Consider the following 14,798-nt stretch of genomic DNA (forward strand, 5'->3'; position numbering starts at 1 on the left):
GATAAAAAGGGCAATAACTCCGTTATTAACAGATGGTGTACAATGCCATTTGGCGTGCATCATCCTCTTATCAATATATATACTCATACCAAGTTTCAATGAAATCCGCCAAAGCACTTCTAAGATATGGCTCCAGACGGACGGACGGATGGACGGAAAGAGGGACGGACTGACGGAAAGACGGACAACGACAAAACAATATCCCTCCGCCTATGGCGAGGGATAATAACAAACTGGGGACATGATTTAAACAAATTGCTAGCTCTTGAATGAATGCTTGAATTTGTAGCTACATTTCTTATTTGGGCATTTGTCAATATTTTTTAAAGTTATGGTTTTGATCCCAGTAAGTAGGATTGGTCAATATTTTTTAAAGTTAAAGTCATGATCCCTGTAACTGTTAGATCTGAAAAACACACAAAATTGGATCATAAGCTGAGCATGTTTCGCAAAAAGTACATCTGAGCAGGTTTCGCAAAAAGTACATCAGCCTTTTTATTTTTCCAACTGTGAAAAGTACTGGTACCATGTCAATAGTAAACATCTGTGAAGTATTGGTCTTTTTACTTGCTTGGTACGTAGTTGCACAAACCTATCTGAATATTCTTTTACATGCCTTTTTGATTGAAATGTTTCGTTGCTCATTTTATTTGTTGACTTGCAGATCATGCACTTTTGGAAAGAAATCAATGTAAATTTCCTTCCTCTTAGGAATTATTCAGATGGCAAATGGGAATTTTTTAATTTTTGTTTAATTAAGAAAGTGCCTTTTATGGGTTCTTAATAAAGGAGGTAAAAATCGCTGTATGAAATAAGGATAACTAAATATGTGATTGAAATATAGTTAAACACACCAGAAAGTTTGTCATGGCGTAGTGGATATAGTGTCCGCCATGTGACCAGGAGGTAAAGAGTTCAATTCCCATTTTTGAAACTGTTCTCTAGATCTCCCCCAAAGACACCAATAACTGGTTTTACCCAGGACATGGACTTAAACTTTAAATTGGGATTAAAATAACACTTGCAGTGACTTACAAATGAAATCAATTCCTCTTCTCTGGCCAAATGCGCCCTTTCCCTGGCCTCAAATTCTTTCTCCCTGGCCTCCAACTCCTTTACTCTAGCCTCCAACACTCTCTCTCTAGCACTGTAAGAAACAAGAGATGTGTTTGTCAGAAACACAATGCCCCCTACTGCGCCGCTTTAATTTATTTAATTTTTTCTATCATTTGGCAGGTACAGATAATTATCTCCCTTTAAAGCTTATTACTTCCCTTGGATTTGTTTTTTACCTTTGACCTTGACGGATAACATTGACCTTGACCTTACACCACTCAAAATGTGCAGCTCCATGAGATACACATGCATGCCAAATATCAAGTTGCTATCTTCAATATTGCAAAAGTTATGGCCAATATTAAAGTTTTTAGACGGAATCACGGACTGATAGACAGAAGGACTGACAGTTCAACTGCTATATGCTACCCTACCGGGGGCATAAAAAATGTTTATTTAGAATTGCCACAATGCAGCATTTGAGGGATTTTAAGCTGTTATGACTTCATCTTGCTTACTTTCATGACATCATTTTAAGTTAACTATGTTTTTTTTTTCTGGCAATTTCAGCCAGTTTTAATTGTTGTTTTTTATCAGATAAAAGGCTTTCTTAACAATTGCTAAATAACCATATCTATTAGTATTAAACAAAAGTTCAGTTTCTGTACTTATTCTCAATTCAGGCCCATTCTATCTCAGTTACTGGTATGATCACAGCTTGCCGTTTGTTATTAAGTTAACTGAAATATCAGGACACTGAACTTTAGGTTTGTCAAAAATGTGACAAATGCTTGCTATATTTTGGGGAAAAACTTCGAAAACAGTAAATTAATCTTGGGATGACAAACATATCTTTCAAATATTCACTTCATAATGATGACATTTATCATGTTTCATTTGGATTGCATCTCAGAACTGTGAATTGTTTCACAAACTTATAACAACTGACTGACCAATTAACAGTGACTAAAATAAACCCCAGCACAAACTTCATTTATGCAGATGTAATAGCTGTCAAAATTTACTACAAAATGTCATTATCATTTTCATAACAGAATATATAGAATATCCAACCAGTAAACACTCGTCTTTATAAGAAATGTAATTAAACTGGCTGGAATAGGGTTTTGTTGTGGATAGGGAAGAATTGTATTTACATTTATTATCATAAAAATGTGTTTAGAAGAGGCACCACAAGCCCAACATTCCCAAAGCTACAGGAGTTAAAGCATTTTAATAACATATAAATGCATGCAAAATAGCTATTCAACTAAGATAAGGTTAATGTCTGATTATATGTAAATGTACAAACATACAAATTGGACTTGAATTTGTTCTGAATATTATTTGTTGTATTTTTTTTTCTTGCAGTATATTTAATACTTAATTATTGTCTGACAACATATGATAAGCTTTGGGCCCACAGTTAAATCTAAGGAATGTATTCTTTAATAAAGAATAATGTTATGAGAGTCTATGAATAACAGCTGTAAGAAGAAAAGCAAAAGCCTTCATAGGACATAAAACATTCATTGTGTAAGGCTGTTCAAAGCAAGCCCAAAGGATTAAGTGTAGCTACCTCGGCTCTTCCAGCTCTACAGCATCCTCTGTGGCCTCGGCCTCCATCTCCCCTTCCTCCATCGCCCCCTCCTTCATCTCCCCTTCCTGCATCGCCCCCTCCTTCATCTCCCCTTCCTGCATCGCCCCCTCCTTCATCTCCTCTTCCTCCATAGCCCCCTCCTTCATCTCCTCTTCCTCCATCGCCCCCTCCTTCATCTCCTCTTCCTCCATCGCCCCCTCCTCCACCTCCTCTTCCTCCATCGCCCCCTCCTCTCCCGACTTTGAGGACTCTGTTATAACACAATGCCAATGTTGTAGCATAATTGTATTGACTGCATCAAATAAAATAATCAAATATGTTGACAAATCTTTAAACAATCTTAAATCTATCTTAAGTAATGATTCCAGCCACATATACATGGGTGAAAGTTAAAAAATGTCTTAAAACTATAAATTTTTGCTGGGGGTCCAGGGGGCCCCCAGTTGGTGCAAGGCAAAGCCCTGGTGGGATACCATGGGAGGCAAAGCCCCATGAAGCTCCAGAAATTTCGCCAATTAGAAACCGTGTTAAGTAATGTAAAAGTACTTCTCATGCGACATTAAAAGATCATCTTATTTTATCCATTATATTTATTAGAATGTATTGCTTTACAAATAATGGCATTAAATTCAATATATTACAGGTAATTATGGACCAAATCGGTAGAGTTGCATCCACACATGTTAATCCTTTTTTCATAACGCCACAGTATACACAAAAAGTCAGTAGACATGCTAAGCGTGTTTTCATACCACCCATTACACAAATCCAGTTTTGCCTGGATGTTCTCTATAATCAGTACAATAACTGTTTTTATAATAACTCAACTAAAAGACCGTAACGATAAAGATGCAGTGTGTTTTTTTTTTAAATTAATTTAGAGGAAATGTCAATTTCAAATTATTCCAGATATAATTTTGTTAAAAAACAACAACCAAGCTTTTAACTGAAATCAACAGATTTGAAGATTAAAAGTTCAGCACAGGCTATTCAGGGATGACACTTTCCTTTAGGATGGAATTTTGGGTTGAAAGGAAGTCTCATCTTAAAGAAAATCCAGTCTACGCTGAAAGTATTGTCCCTGATTAGCCTGTGCAAACTGCCCAGGCTAATCTAGGATGACACTTTTCTCACATGCATGAAGCCCCGTTTTCCCATAGCCTGCCTCATAAATAGAATTTGCCAATTGTGTCCATTGTCTTTTTCACAAAATAAAAGATTTTTTCTTATTAAAATATATAAGAAAATGCTCAAACATGTCTTCTCTGAAATAAAAAATATATTGGCAGGTCATGGATGCTGCTACATTCCTATTTTGTCACAAATTTTCATTTATGTAATGGCCAACAAGACAAATATAAAACAAGACACCGCATAATGGGTGCCACGCTCGGCTGCAAAAGCTTGTCAGAATTTTTTTTTTTAGAGGTCACAGTGACCTTGACCTTTGACCTAGTGACCCAAAATGGGTGTGGCGTGTAAAACTCATCAAGGTGCATCTACATATGAAGTTTCAAAGTTGTAGGTGGAAGCACTTTGATTTTAGAGCCAATGTAAAGGTTTTAGCACAACGCCGGACGGGGGACAGCAGGCTATGACAATACCTCGGGTTTTCTCCGAAAACAGCCTCGCTAATTAGTCATCTCTAGTTGCTATATAGTATACGTTTAAAATTAAATATGAAAATTTATCAATTAAAACCAGAAATTGCCAACACCAAGAAAGAATATTTCAAAATGTTTCCCAATTAATTATGCTGAATTTAATTAACTAAACAAAGTCAGGTCTGCATAATAGCTACCTACTTATAAAATAACAACACAATACATCCTTTGCTCAAAAACCATTTTACGCTCACACTAATGTTGCAGAGCAAATTTTGCAAATCAGTATGCGCTAAACTGCTTAGCTACGCTATGGAAAGACAACCACTGCCTGTTGCAGACAAATGCTATAGCGTCTGCTAGGAAAGATAACCACCACATCTGCCCGTTTATAGTTCACCACTAGAATACAGCAGTGGGTGTATACAGGGTCCCTGGTGTATATGGCTAACAGTGTTTAACAGCTTGTAAGGCGACATTGGCCAGTCTAGTGTTTATCATTGAAATCTGTACATATTGGCTGCTTTCAGGAAAAACAGGGCTTAATGCATGTCAAATAAGATTAGCCTGTGCACACTGATTAGACTGTGCAATGCGCACAAACTAATCAAGGATGACATTTCTAAGTGTATAATATTTTTCGTTTCAAGAGAGTCTCTGGTACTGGGGTGACAATTAATGCATATGCATTTAGCACTGTTTTCCCAAAATGAAGCTTTAATTATATATTTTATTAATGATTAAAAAAAAACACATCTGGACCTATGCTTTAAGACTAACTCTTTAAAAATTTGAATGGGTTGTGTTCATTTAAAACTTGCAAAATAAAAAGCTATAACATAATTTTTAAAACTTAGTTGCGTCTAAAAGTACAACAGTGAACACCTACAGTGCCTTCAGCGCTTTGATCTATTTTTAATACTAGTACAATGTTAATCTAGGTCTGCATGCAATTTCCCTTGAAAAAAGCACGAATGTAGAGAAAAAGGCATACATCATGCAGCATAATTGTAGGTCAGAGTTAAGGGCTTTAGCCTGAGACCTTCCGTAATGATTGCCAACACGTGTGGTAAGTTTAAATTTTATATCTGTTAAAAATTTTGCACAGAAAGTTTAACCTTCATTTCATCTGGCATGTCACAATTATAGATCTTGGTCAGTGAATGGTAATAGTATTATGTATGTATGCAGTAAAAATATTTTTATGGATAAGTTGCACACAAATGTTAACCAGAATTTCCTAAGTACAAAAATGGGCATAAATCTGCTAAATTGCAGGTCATGAAAATTGGTATTAGTGACCTCACACAATGACCTTGAACTCATGTGTCAAGTTTTAATTAAATGACTGTAATAGAAAATAATATGGACATATGTACTGTAACCAATTATCTAAGTACTAAAAGGGGGATACTAAGCTGCTAAATTGCAGAGTTATTAAACTTGGTAAGTGACCTCACACTTTGACCTAAAATAAACGCATGAAGTTTCAATTGAGTAACAATAGTAGAGACAGTGATATGGACATGTTGCGCAATTGCCTTTTCCATGTCCACATCTTTGCCCTAACAGACATATGTAGTCCTACAAGCTGGGTCAGACACATGTACACACCTTTGTCCTGACAGACATACATAGTCCCACTAGCAGGGTCAGACACATGTACACACCTTTGACCTAACAGACATGCATAGTCCTACTAGCAGGGTCAGACACATGTTCACACCTTTGTCCTAACAGACATACATAGTCTCACTAGCTGGGTCAGACACAATCATGTACACACCTTTGTCCTAACAGACATACATAGTCCTACTAGCTGGGTCAGACACATGTACACACCTTTGTCCTGACAGACATACATAGTCCCACTAGCAGGGTCAGACACAATCATGTACACACCTTTGTCCTAACAGACATACATAGTCCTACTAGCAGGGTCAGACACATGTTCACACCTTTGTCCTAACAGACATACATAGTCCTACTAGCAGGGTCAGACACATGTCCGCACCTTTGTCCTAACAGACATACATAGTCCTACAAGCTGGGTCAGACACATGTACACACCTTTGTCCTGACAGACATACATAGTCCTACTAACTGGGTCAGACACATGTACACACCTTTGTCCTAACAGACATACATAGTCCTACTAGCAGGGTCAGACACATGTTCACACCTGTGTCCTAACAGACATGCATAGTCCTACTAACTGGGTCAGACACATGTACACACCTTTGTCCTGACAGACATACATAGTCCTACTAACTGGGTCAGACACATGTACACACCTTTGTCCTAACAGACATACATAGTCCACTAGCAGGGTCAGACACATGTACACACCTTTGTCCTGACAGACATACATAGTCCCACTAGCAGGGTCAGACACATGTACACACCTTTGTCCTAACAGACATGCATAGTCCTACTAGCTGGGTCAGACACATGTACACACCTTTGTCCTAACAGACATACATAGTCTCACTAGCTGGGTCACACACATGTCCACACCTTTGTCCTAACAGACATACATAGTCCTACTAGCAGGGTCAGACACATGTCCACACCTTTGTCCTAACAGACATACATAGTCCTACAAGCTGGGTCAGACACATGTCCACACCTTTGTCCTAACAGACATTCATAGTCCTACTAGCAGGGTCAGACACATGTCCACACCTTTGTCCTGACAGACATATATAGTCCTACTAACTGGGTCAGACACATGTACACACCTTTGTCCTAACAGACATACATAGTCCTACTAGCAGGATCAGACACATGTTCACACCTTTGTCCTAACAGACATACATAGTCCCACTAGCAGGGTCAGACACATGTACACACCTTTGTCCTAACAGACATGCATAGTCCTACCAGCAGGGTCAGACACATGTTCACACCTTTGTCCTAACAGACATACATAGTCCTACTAGCAGGGTCAGACACATGTACACACCTTTGTCCTAACAGACATGCATAGTCCTACTAGCAGGGTCAGACACATGTACACACCTTTGTCCTGACAGACATACATAGTCCCACTAGCAGGGTCAGACACATGTACACACCTTTGTCCTGACAGACATACATAGTCCTAGTAGCAGGGTCAGACACATGTACACACCTTTGTCCTAACAGACATACATAGTCCTACTAGCAGGGTCAGACACATGTCCACACCTTTGTCCTAACAGACATACATAGTCTCACTAGCTGGGTCAGACACAATCATGTACACACCTTTGTCCTAACAGACATACATAGTCCTACTAGCAGGGTCGGACACATGTACACACCTTTGTCCTAACAGACATACATAGTCCTACTAGCAGGGTCAGACACATGTACACACCTTTGTCCTAACAGGCATACATAGTCCTACTAGCAGGGTCGGACACATGTACACACCTTTGTCCTAACAGACATACATAGTCCTTTTAACTGGTCATTCACGTGAACATACCTTTATCTTTTGGAGTACCGGTATGTTTGCGTCTCTTTGTCCTTTGTCCTTTACCTACATGTAAATACAATCAAATAAGTTTCATTCACACAAAACCAAACAGAAAAGCAACGTAACATAAAAACTTATTTTTCCAACGAAAGTGCCAAACTGTCAGAAGATACGCCAGTTTGAAGGTTTTTGACAACTTGATAACTTATTAAACCATTTGAGTTGCAAAATGATATATTTTTGAAAATTAAGCAGCACATATTTAAACTTTACCTAGATATCATCTAGACACAACTTCTGACCAAATTTGGTGAAGATCCGATGAAAACTACTTCAATAATATTAGAGAGTGGACTCACTCACTAATGGGGTTATTTACCCTCAGGACTTCGGTTTAAAACCATTGCCTGAGCACACTGCTTAATATATATACTGTGCGTTAAAAAAGCCGAAAACGGCCATATGGTCAGCCTGATTGTATTGGGCTGAACCATAATATAATAAGGTACTTTGCAGTGTTGATGTGGTGCTTTTATAAAAATATAATAATATAAAAATAGCTTTACTTTTAACAATTTAAAACTATGAATATAAACGAGATACTCAAGAATCGAAGCATTTAATACTACGCTAAACGAGATGATTTTCTATTGGTTGACTGGTTTTTAAGAGCTTGACGCTGATTGGTCGAATTTCCTTAGCTTGCAAAAGCAAGTAGGTCAATCAGTTTTGAGATAAAAAATTTGCACAATGGATGACCTTGACATTAAGTTCGCTATTTATAAACGTAAACAATGTAGAATTTCATGATAGGAAATATATGCAACAAAAAAGGATAATTTCATCCATTAGTACCTAAATATATTTGTATTTAAATGATTATTTTATATTGTTCAACTACAACGTAGATGTTATGTTATTATTATCTTTATTAGTATTATTGTCCCCTACCGGTGAAACCGGAGGGGACTTATGGTTTGCACTCCGTCTGTCAGTCAGTCTGTCTGTGTGTCAGTCTGTCAGTCAGTCTGTCCGTCACACTTTTCTGGATGCTGCGATAACTTTTAAAAGTTCTTAATATTTGTTTACGAAACTTGAAACATCGATAGATAACAATATGGAGATTATGCACGTCATTTCATTTCGTTCCTACGTCAAAAATTCTGGTTGCTTATTATTTATTTTTTTACTGACAAGGGTGGAGTTTCACCGGTAGGGGACCATATTGCTTGGCAATCTCTTGTTATTTAACATTTTATTGATGTTTTTGTGTTAAAAGGAAAGGAAAAAGAAAGAGAATAGCCCAATTTGCATAAGTAGTGATGATTGGAACAAATACTATCATATGTGACATGATCATTACTAGACCCATTGTTTAGCATATGCTGCAATGGTGTTTGTTGGAGTCTTTGAACTTTGTGATCTGTGGTTTTAGATGTTTATAATATCAGATGAGATGACTATAAATTATATATTATTTGAAAAGAAAAAAGTTACACGGATGTGTAATATGTTTGAAATAAACAAAAGTACACAGATATGTAATATGTTTGAAATAAACAATAATATTAATTTTTAAGGGATTCTCCAGATCACAAAGTGGTTCAACATTGCCCCTATTTGTCTTCATACATGTTAAAATCCAAAGATAGATGTAATCTAATGTTAGAGTTATATGATATATTAGGAAACAGAAGCAATGGAGAAATATAAGATTTATGAACCTTAACTATTAGGAAAGGTAGAGCCTGATTGAATAGCTCTCCTCTATGAAAGGGGTTTTGCATGTAAACATGCATTAATATTGATGTTTATCACACAATATATTGTAATTTATTTTAAATTGTATTTTGTATTGTAATTATTATTTATTTAAAAGTGTGGTTCAATGTTGAACACTTGCAGACAGGGAATATAGCCGTAATGCTCCAACATAAGACCCTGTCTGTATGAAACTTAATGAGTATTGGGCTATGAAGAAGAAACGTCCCCTCAGAGTGGCGTTAAGACAATATTTAAAGGAAAGTCAATAGTAATATTGATATGTTACAGTTAAATTACTTACTTGTCGCCAAAACAGTTACCTTTCTAGGGCCACATAAGAATTATAAAGTAAAACAATGTATTTTACAGTTAAAAATTAAACAAAACAAAGATGTTTCTATATAAAAGTTGATTATGTACATTATGTACAAAGCTGCAAGCATAAATTAATATATAAAATCCATGACGCCACCCTTGGGGGTTAAAAAAAGGAGAGTTTTGGAAGTGTAGGCTGGTGTGGGTGGGGGAAGCCAGCAGGGGTAGTACTACTGGGATGGGTATAAGGGAGGTAATTGTGGAGGATAACTTTGATGATGGTTGTGTTCCCTGGACCAGAGGGAGTGCACGGTAAATGGAAATTACAAATGGAGAATGGATAAAAATTTAAGACAATAAGATGATGTTGTCCTGAAATAATCCAAAAAAATGAAAAATTGGTAAAAGAAATATCAAGTCATACTACGATGCAGGAAATAACCCACAAGATTCTTTAATCCAACCTATATTACTTAATATATAGGGGATGATACAAGGTAAAAATAGTACAAAAGTACCTCATTTGCTATATAAGCAAAATAACAAGTTAGACAGAAGTTAAAGAAAACAATCAAAAAAAGTACAAGTGTACATTATATACTATGACACTTAATATAGCAATTTTAAATATAATTATAATACCAAAGAGTTGGAAATACCCTTGAAAGGGCTAAAATGGGTTTTGCAAGGTGTATGACCCTGCACCGTGCACTCCTGTCTGACATGGCTCTTCAAGTTTGAAGGAGAAGTAGGGGTGTCAGAGGGGAAGGGAGGGGGTGCAATTCAGCCAACATACCCGGGTTACTGGACAGCCTCGTCCTTTCTTTTTAATAAAAAAATGCTATAAAATATGGATATATTAAGAAACTGAAGAATGTAAATGGTGGACTAACGTCATACTCATTTAAAAAATGTATTAAAATAAAGAATACCAGGTCAATGCCATCGGCCTGGTTTAGAAAGGGCAAGTTGGAACAGTAGGAGAGTGGACACCATGCTAAATCCTTGAAATGCCCTAAGTGATCCAGTGACCTAGTTTTTGACCCAGCATGACCCATATTCAAACATTACTTAGATATTGTCTAGATACAACTTCTGACCAAGTTTGGTAAAGATTGGATGAAAACTATTTAAATTAGAGAGCGGACACGAAAAGTGTGACAGACTGACAGACAGACTGACGGACAGTGCGAAAACTATATACCCCTTTTCTTCGAAAGGGGGCATAAAAAACCTGATCAGAATCTGAAAATTTTGTTAAAACAGCAATTTGCATACCAGTATACAATAATTGAATTTTCAATTGAGAAATTGCTTTGTTTTTAACCTATTTTGGTTTGAATATTTTTCTTTAGAATACTGTTAGTGTGTTGTGATTTGTTAGTGTTCAGTGTTGTGTTGCTTATTATCCATTACAGATTTCCAATTATCATAATGTCAATAAATTTGAGTCGGTGTCGTGATGTTTTGGTCCTATGAATCCCAGTCCGGTTCTGCAAGTTTTTGAAGTCCACAGGACCGAATGTCCTGTGGACTAAAGTACTTTTGGGAATTTCTGGAGTTATCCTAGGAATCCAAACTTTTTGGACCTTCAAACTGAGAGACTGGTGGATGGTGGTTAAACCAATTAATAGACCCCTACAGTGAAACTCTGAAGGGGCAAATACAAATATTGTTACTGTTTTTGCTGTTCGTGGCGATGATAATAATGATTATGATGAGAAAAACCAGAAAGACAATAATTAAGTTGCCAGTTTTGCAACGGATGGTATGGACTTTTGAAAAAAAAGCCATGAAGATGAATAAGATATGAATGAATGGGTAACTAATATCACAGAGGAGGTAATCACCTGACAAACAAAATGGCAACATCCAAGCACAGACAGGTAGTTTTTGTATACCCTTAATAACTTGTATTTATTGTTTAAATTGTTAATTTCGTATTAATATTCGCTCTTTTTCTTGACTTAAGTCACTGTGATTTGCTGTGAATTTTTTAATCTGAAGCTGTTATTTTGTGACCCGCTTATAAATTTTGCATTGAATTTGTCACGTGATTACCTTCTCTGATACACCAGTATTTTCAAAATAATTATGTCACTTAGTAAAAGTTATAAAATGTACAACCTGTAGCCTTTACTGGGCTTTCACCCCTTTCACTGTTTATTGCCCTCTTCCTGAAAATAGAACTTATGGTTTACAATTGTTAAAATTTTGCTTTTTAAAATATTTTTTATTTCAGTTGCATTAAAAGCCCCACAAAAAACTCTTTTTTGTTTTTTTTGTGGGACTTAATATATTTAACACATGTTCATGTTAGTGTTTATGTGATATAAATAGATTTTGTTGCAGGAAAATAAAATGGAATACGTTGAGCCACAAAAAATTAAATTCAAGTATTTTGTATCTCGTTAAATCTATGTTACCATAACACATCTTGTGTTAAACCTTTGGCTATTGCTATATGGAACACTGATTTTTTATTGGTTTATTTTATTTTACAAAATATTTTTCGAACTTTTTAAGTATTTATGTTTTTTTGCTGGTACAGTTGGATTCATACAAAAACAGTCAAATCTTGAATGTTTAAATTACTAGATATTTCTTGCAAAATGCAATTATCAGAGCTTTTTGTGCAAAAATTAAAATTGATCAAATTCAACTTAAGTAACCAAATTCATAATGGAATTGCACAAAAAATTCAATGTCTGGGTAACCAGTACCAAGGAACTCAATGTTTTAAAATAGGACAGTAACTGTTATTTATTAAACAAGTGTGAGTGTGACATACGCCTAACAATCAGTTATATCAAATTAGGTTTATTTTAATTAGGGTTTTATTGAAGATGTTTTGAAGGTTTCAGTATATACTTACTCTGCCAACCTCAATGATGTACGAGTTGGTGTCTTGGCAGGGCTGTCTGCAGTGCTATAAGTCGGACTTCCCCTGGCAGGGCTGTCTGCAGGGCTCTGGGTCCGACTTCCACTGGAAGGGCTCTCTGCAGGGCTCTGGGTCCAACTTCCCCTGGCAGGGCTGTCTGCGGGGCTCTGGGTCCGACTTCCACTGGAAGGGCTCTCTGCAGGGCTCTTGGTCAGACTACCCCTGGCAGGGCTGTCTGCGGGGCTCTGGGTCAGAACTCCCCTGGCAGGGCTGTCTGCGAGGCTCTGGGTTAGCCCTTCATTGGCTGCACGTCTTGCAGGGCTCTGGGCCACACTTTCACTGGCTGTATGTCCTGCGGGGCTCTGGGTCTGACTTTCCCTGGCAGGGCTGTCTGCGGGGCTCTGGGTCCGACTTCCACTGGAAGGGCTCTCTGCAGGGCTCTGGGTCCGACTTCCCCTGGCAGGGCTGTCTGTGGGGCTCTGGGTCCGACTTCCACTGGTAGGGCTCTCTGCAGGGCTCTTGGTCAGACTACCCCTGGCAGGGCTGTCTGCGGGGCTCTGGGTCAGAACTCCCCTGGCAGGGCTGTCTGCGAGGCTCTGGGTCAGATTTCCCCTGGCAGGGCTGTCTGCGAGGCTCTGGGTCAGGCTTACTCTGGCAGGGCTGTCTGCGGGGCTCTGGGTCAGATTTCCCCTGGCTGGAATACCCGACTGACCCTGAGCTGTTGCCCTGAAAGCTATTCCAAAACAAAAAGTATAGATAGTTAATATATACAAAAAACACACATTGTTTTCAATTGAAAACTATTTAAAAGTATTAATTAAGATTTATTTTTCTTTGCAATGTATTGAATTATAAGGTTTTATAGACAACTGACTTAAGTTAATTATGATAATATATCTGTATTGAATCAATAATATTAAATAAATAAATGTTTCACACATAAGCAAGAAATGTGTCCACACGATACAAATGCCTCCAACTGTAACTTTTACAGACAGACAGACTGACCGACCAACCGATCGACCAACAGTGCGAATACTATATGCCGCCCGCTGGGGGCATACAAAACTGAAATCACATTAACTTGTAAAGCATTCAAACTTTTTACCAAAATATTTTACTGTTCAAACAAATTTGTTGGTAAAACAATCAATCCTGCTTGACATCAGAGAAACAAAATATAATTGTGTATATTTCATTTTCAAACAATTAGGAGTTCTGATATGGAAAAATTAAAATAGCCATGTTTTTTATTTTACAAAATTATTTCTTGGTTGATACAATAATTTCTATAGCATAAAACAGGAGATGTGTTTGTCAGAAACACAATGCCCCCTATTGTGCCATATCTTTGACCTTGAATGATGACCTTGACCTTTCACCACTCAAAATGTGCAGCTCCATGAGATACACATGGATGCCAAATATCAAGTTGCTATCTTCAATAATGCAAAAGTTATTGCAAAACTTTAACCAAGGTTAAAGTTTTGGGACACACAATGAATGAATGACAGACAGACGAGAGGCCAAAAACAATATCTTTCGATCCGGGGGCATAAAAAGCATTGAATTTATATCCCACGCCAAATAATTCATATCCCCCGCCAAAAGTCAAAACTTAAAACAAAAAAAGGGCAACAACTCTTATTTAACAATGTGCCAGGTTCTTGTGCATGCCATTTCTCTTCATTGATAAATAAATATATACACCCCTAAAAATTCATGTCAAATCTTATATTGCCCTACAACATAAAACAAGAGATGTGTTTGTCAGAAACACAATGCCCCCTATTGCGTCGCTTTGAAATAAAATTTCAATATATCATTTGGCAGGTTTAGATATTATCTCCCTTTAAATGCTTATTACTTCCCTTGGATTGTAAATTTTGACTTTTGACCTTGAAGGATGACCTTGACTTTGACCTTTCACCACTCAAAATGTGCAGCTTCATGAGATACACATGCATGCCAAATATCAAGTTGTCATCTTCAATATTGCAAAAGTTATCGCAAAACTTTAGCCAAGGTTAAAGTTTTGGGACAGAATGACAGAATGACAGACAGACAGGCCAAAAAATATATGCCCCAATCATTCGATCCGGGTGCATAAAAACA

The 14,798-nt window shown here is 37.2% G+C and overlaps 1 protein-coding gene across 1 annotated transcript in view; it reads right to left on the minus strand.

The window, feature by feature from the left end:
• Positions 1-400: 400 nt before the first annotated feature.
• The window catches only part of LOC127878466 (sialidase-like), a 36,453-nt gene continuing 22,055 nt past the window's right edge, over positions 401-14,798 (minus strand). Inside the window, exons 4-8 of the mRNA XM_052424992.1 lie at positions 12,678-13,416; positions 11,930-11,979; positions 2,636-2,906; positions 1,036-1,147; positions 401-406 (exon numbers count right to left, since the gene is read on the minus strand). Of these exons, the coding sequence (XP_052280952.1) occupies positions 401-406; positions 1,036-1,147; positions 2,636-2,906; positions 11,930-11,979; positions 12,678-13,416 (1,178 nt within the window). The remainder of the gene's footprint in view (positions 407-1,035; positions 1,148-2,635; positions 2,907-11,929; positions 11,980-12,677; positions 13,417-14,798) is intronic.

The sequence above is a fragment of the Dreissena polymorpha genome, chromosome 4, assembly GCF_020536995.1.
Source record: "Dreissena polymorpha isolate Duluth1 chromosome 4, UMN_Dpol_1.0, whole genome shotgun sequence".
In the NCBI taxonomy this organism is placed as follows: domain Eukaryota; kingdom Metazoa; phylum Mollusca; class Bivalvia; order Myida; family Dreissenidae; genus Dreissena; species Dreissena polymorpha.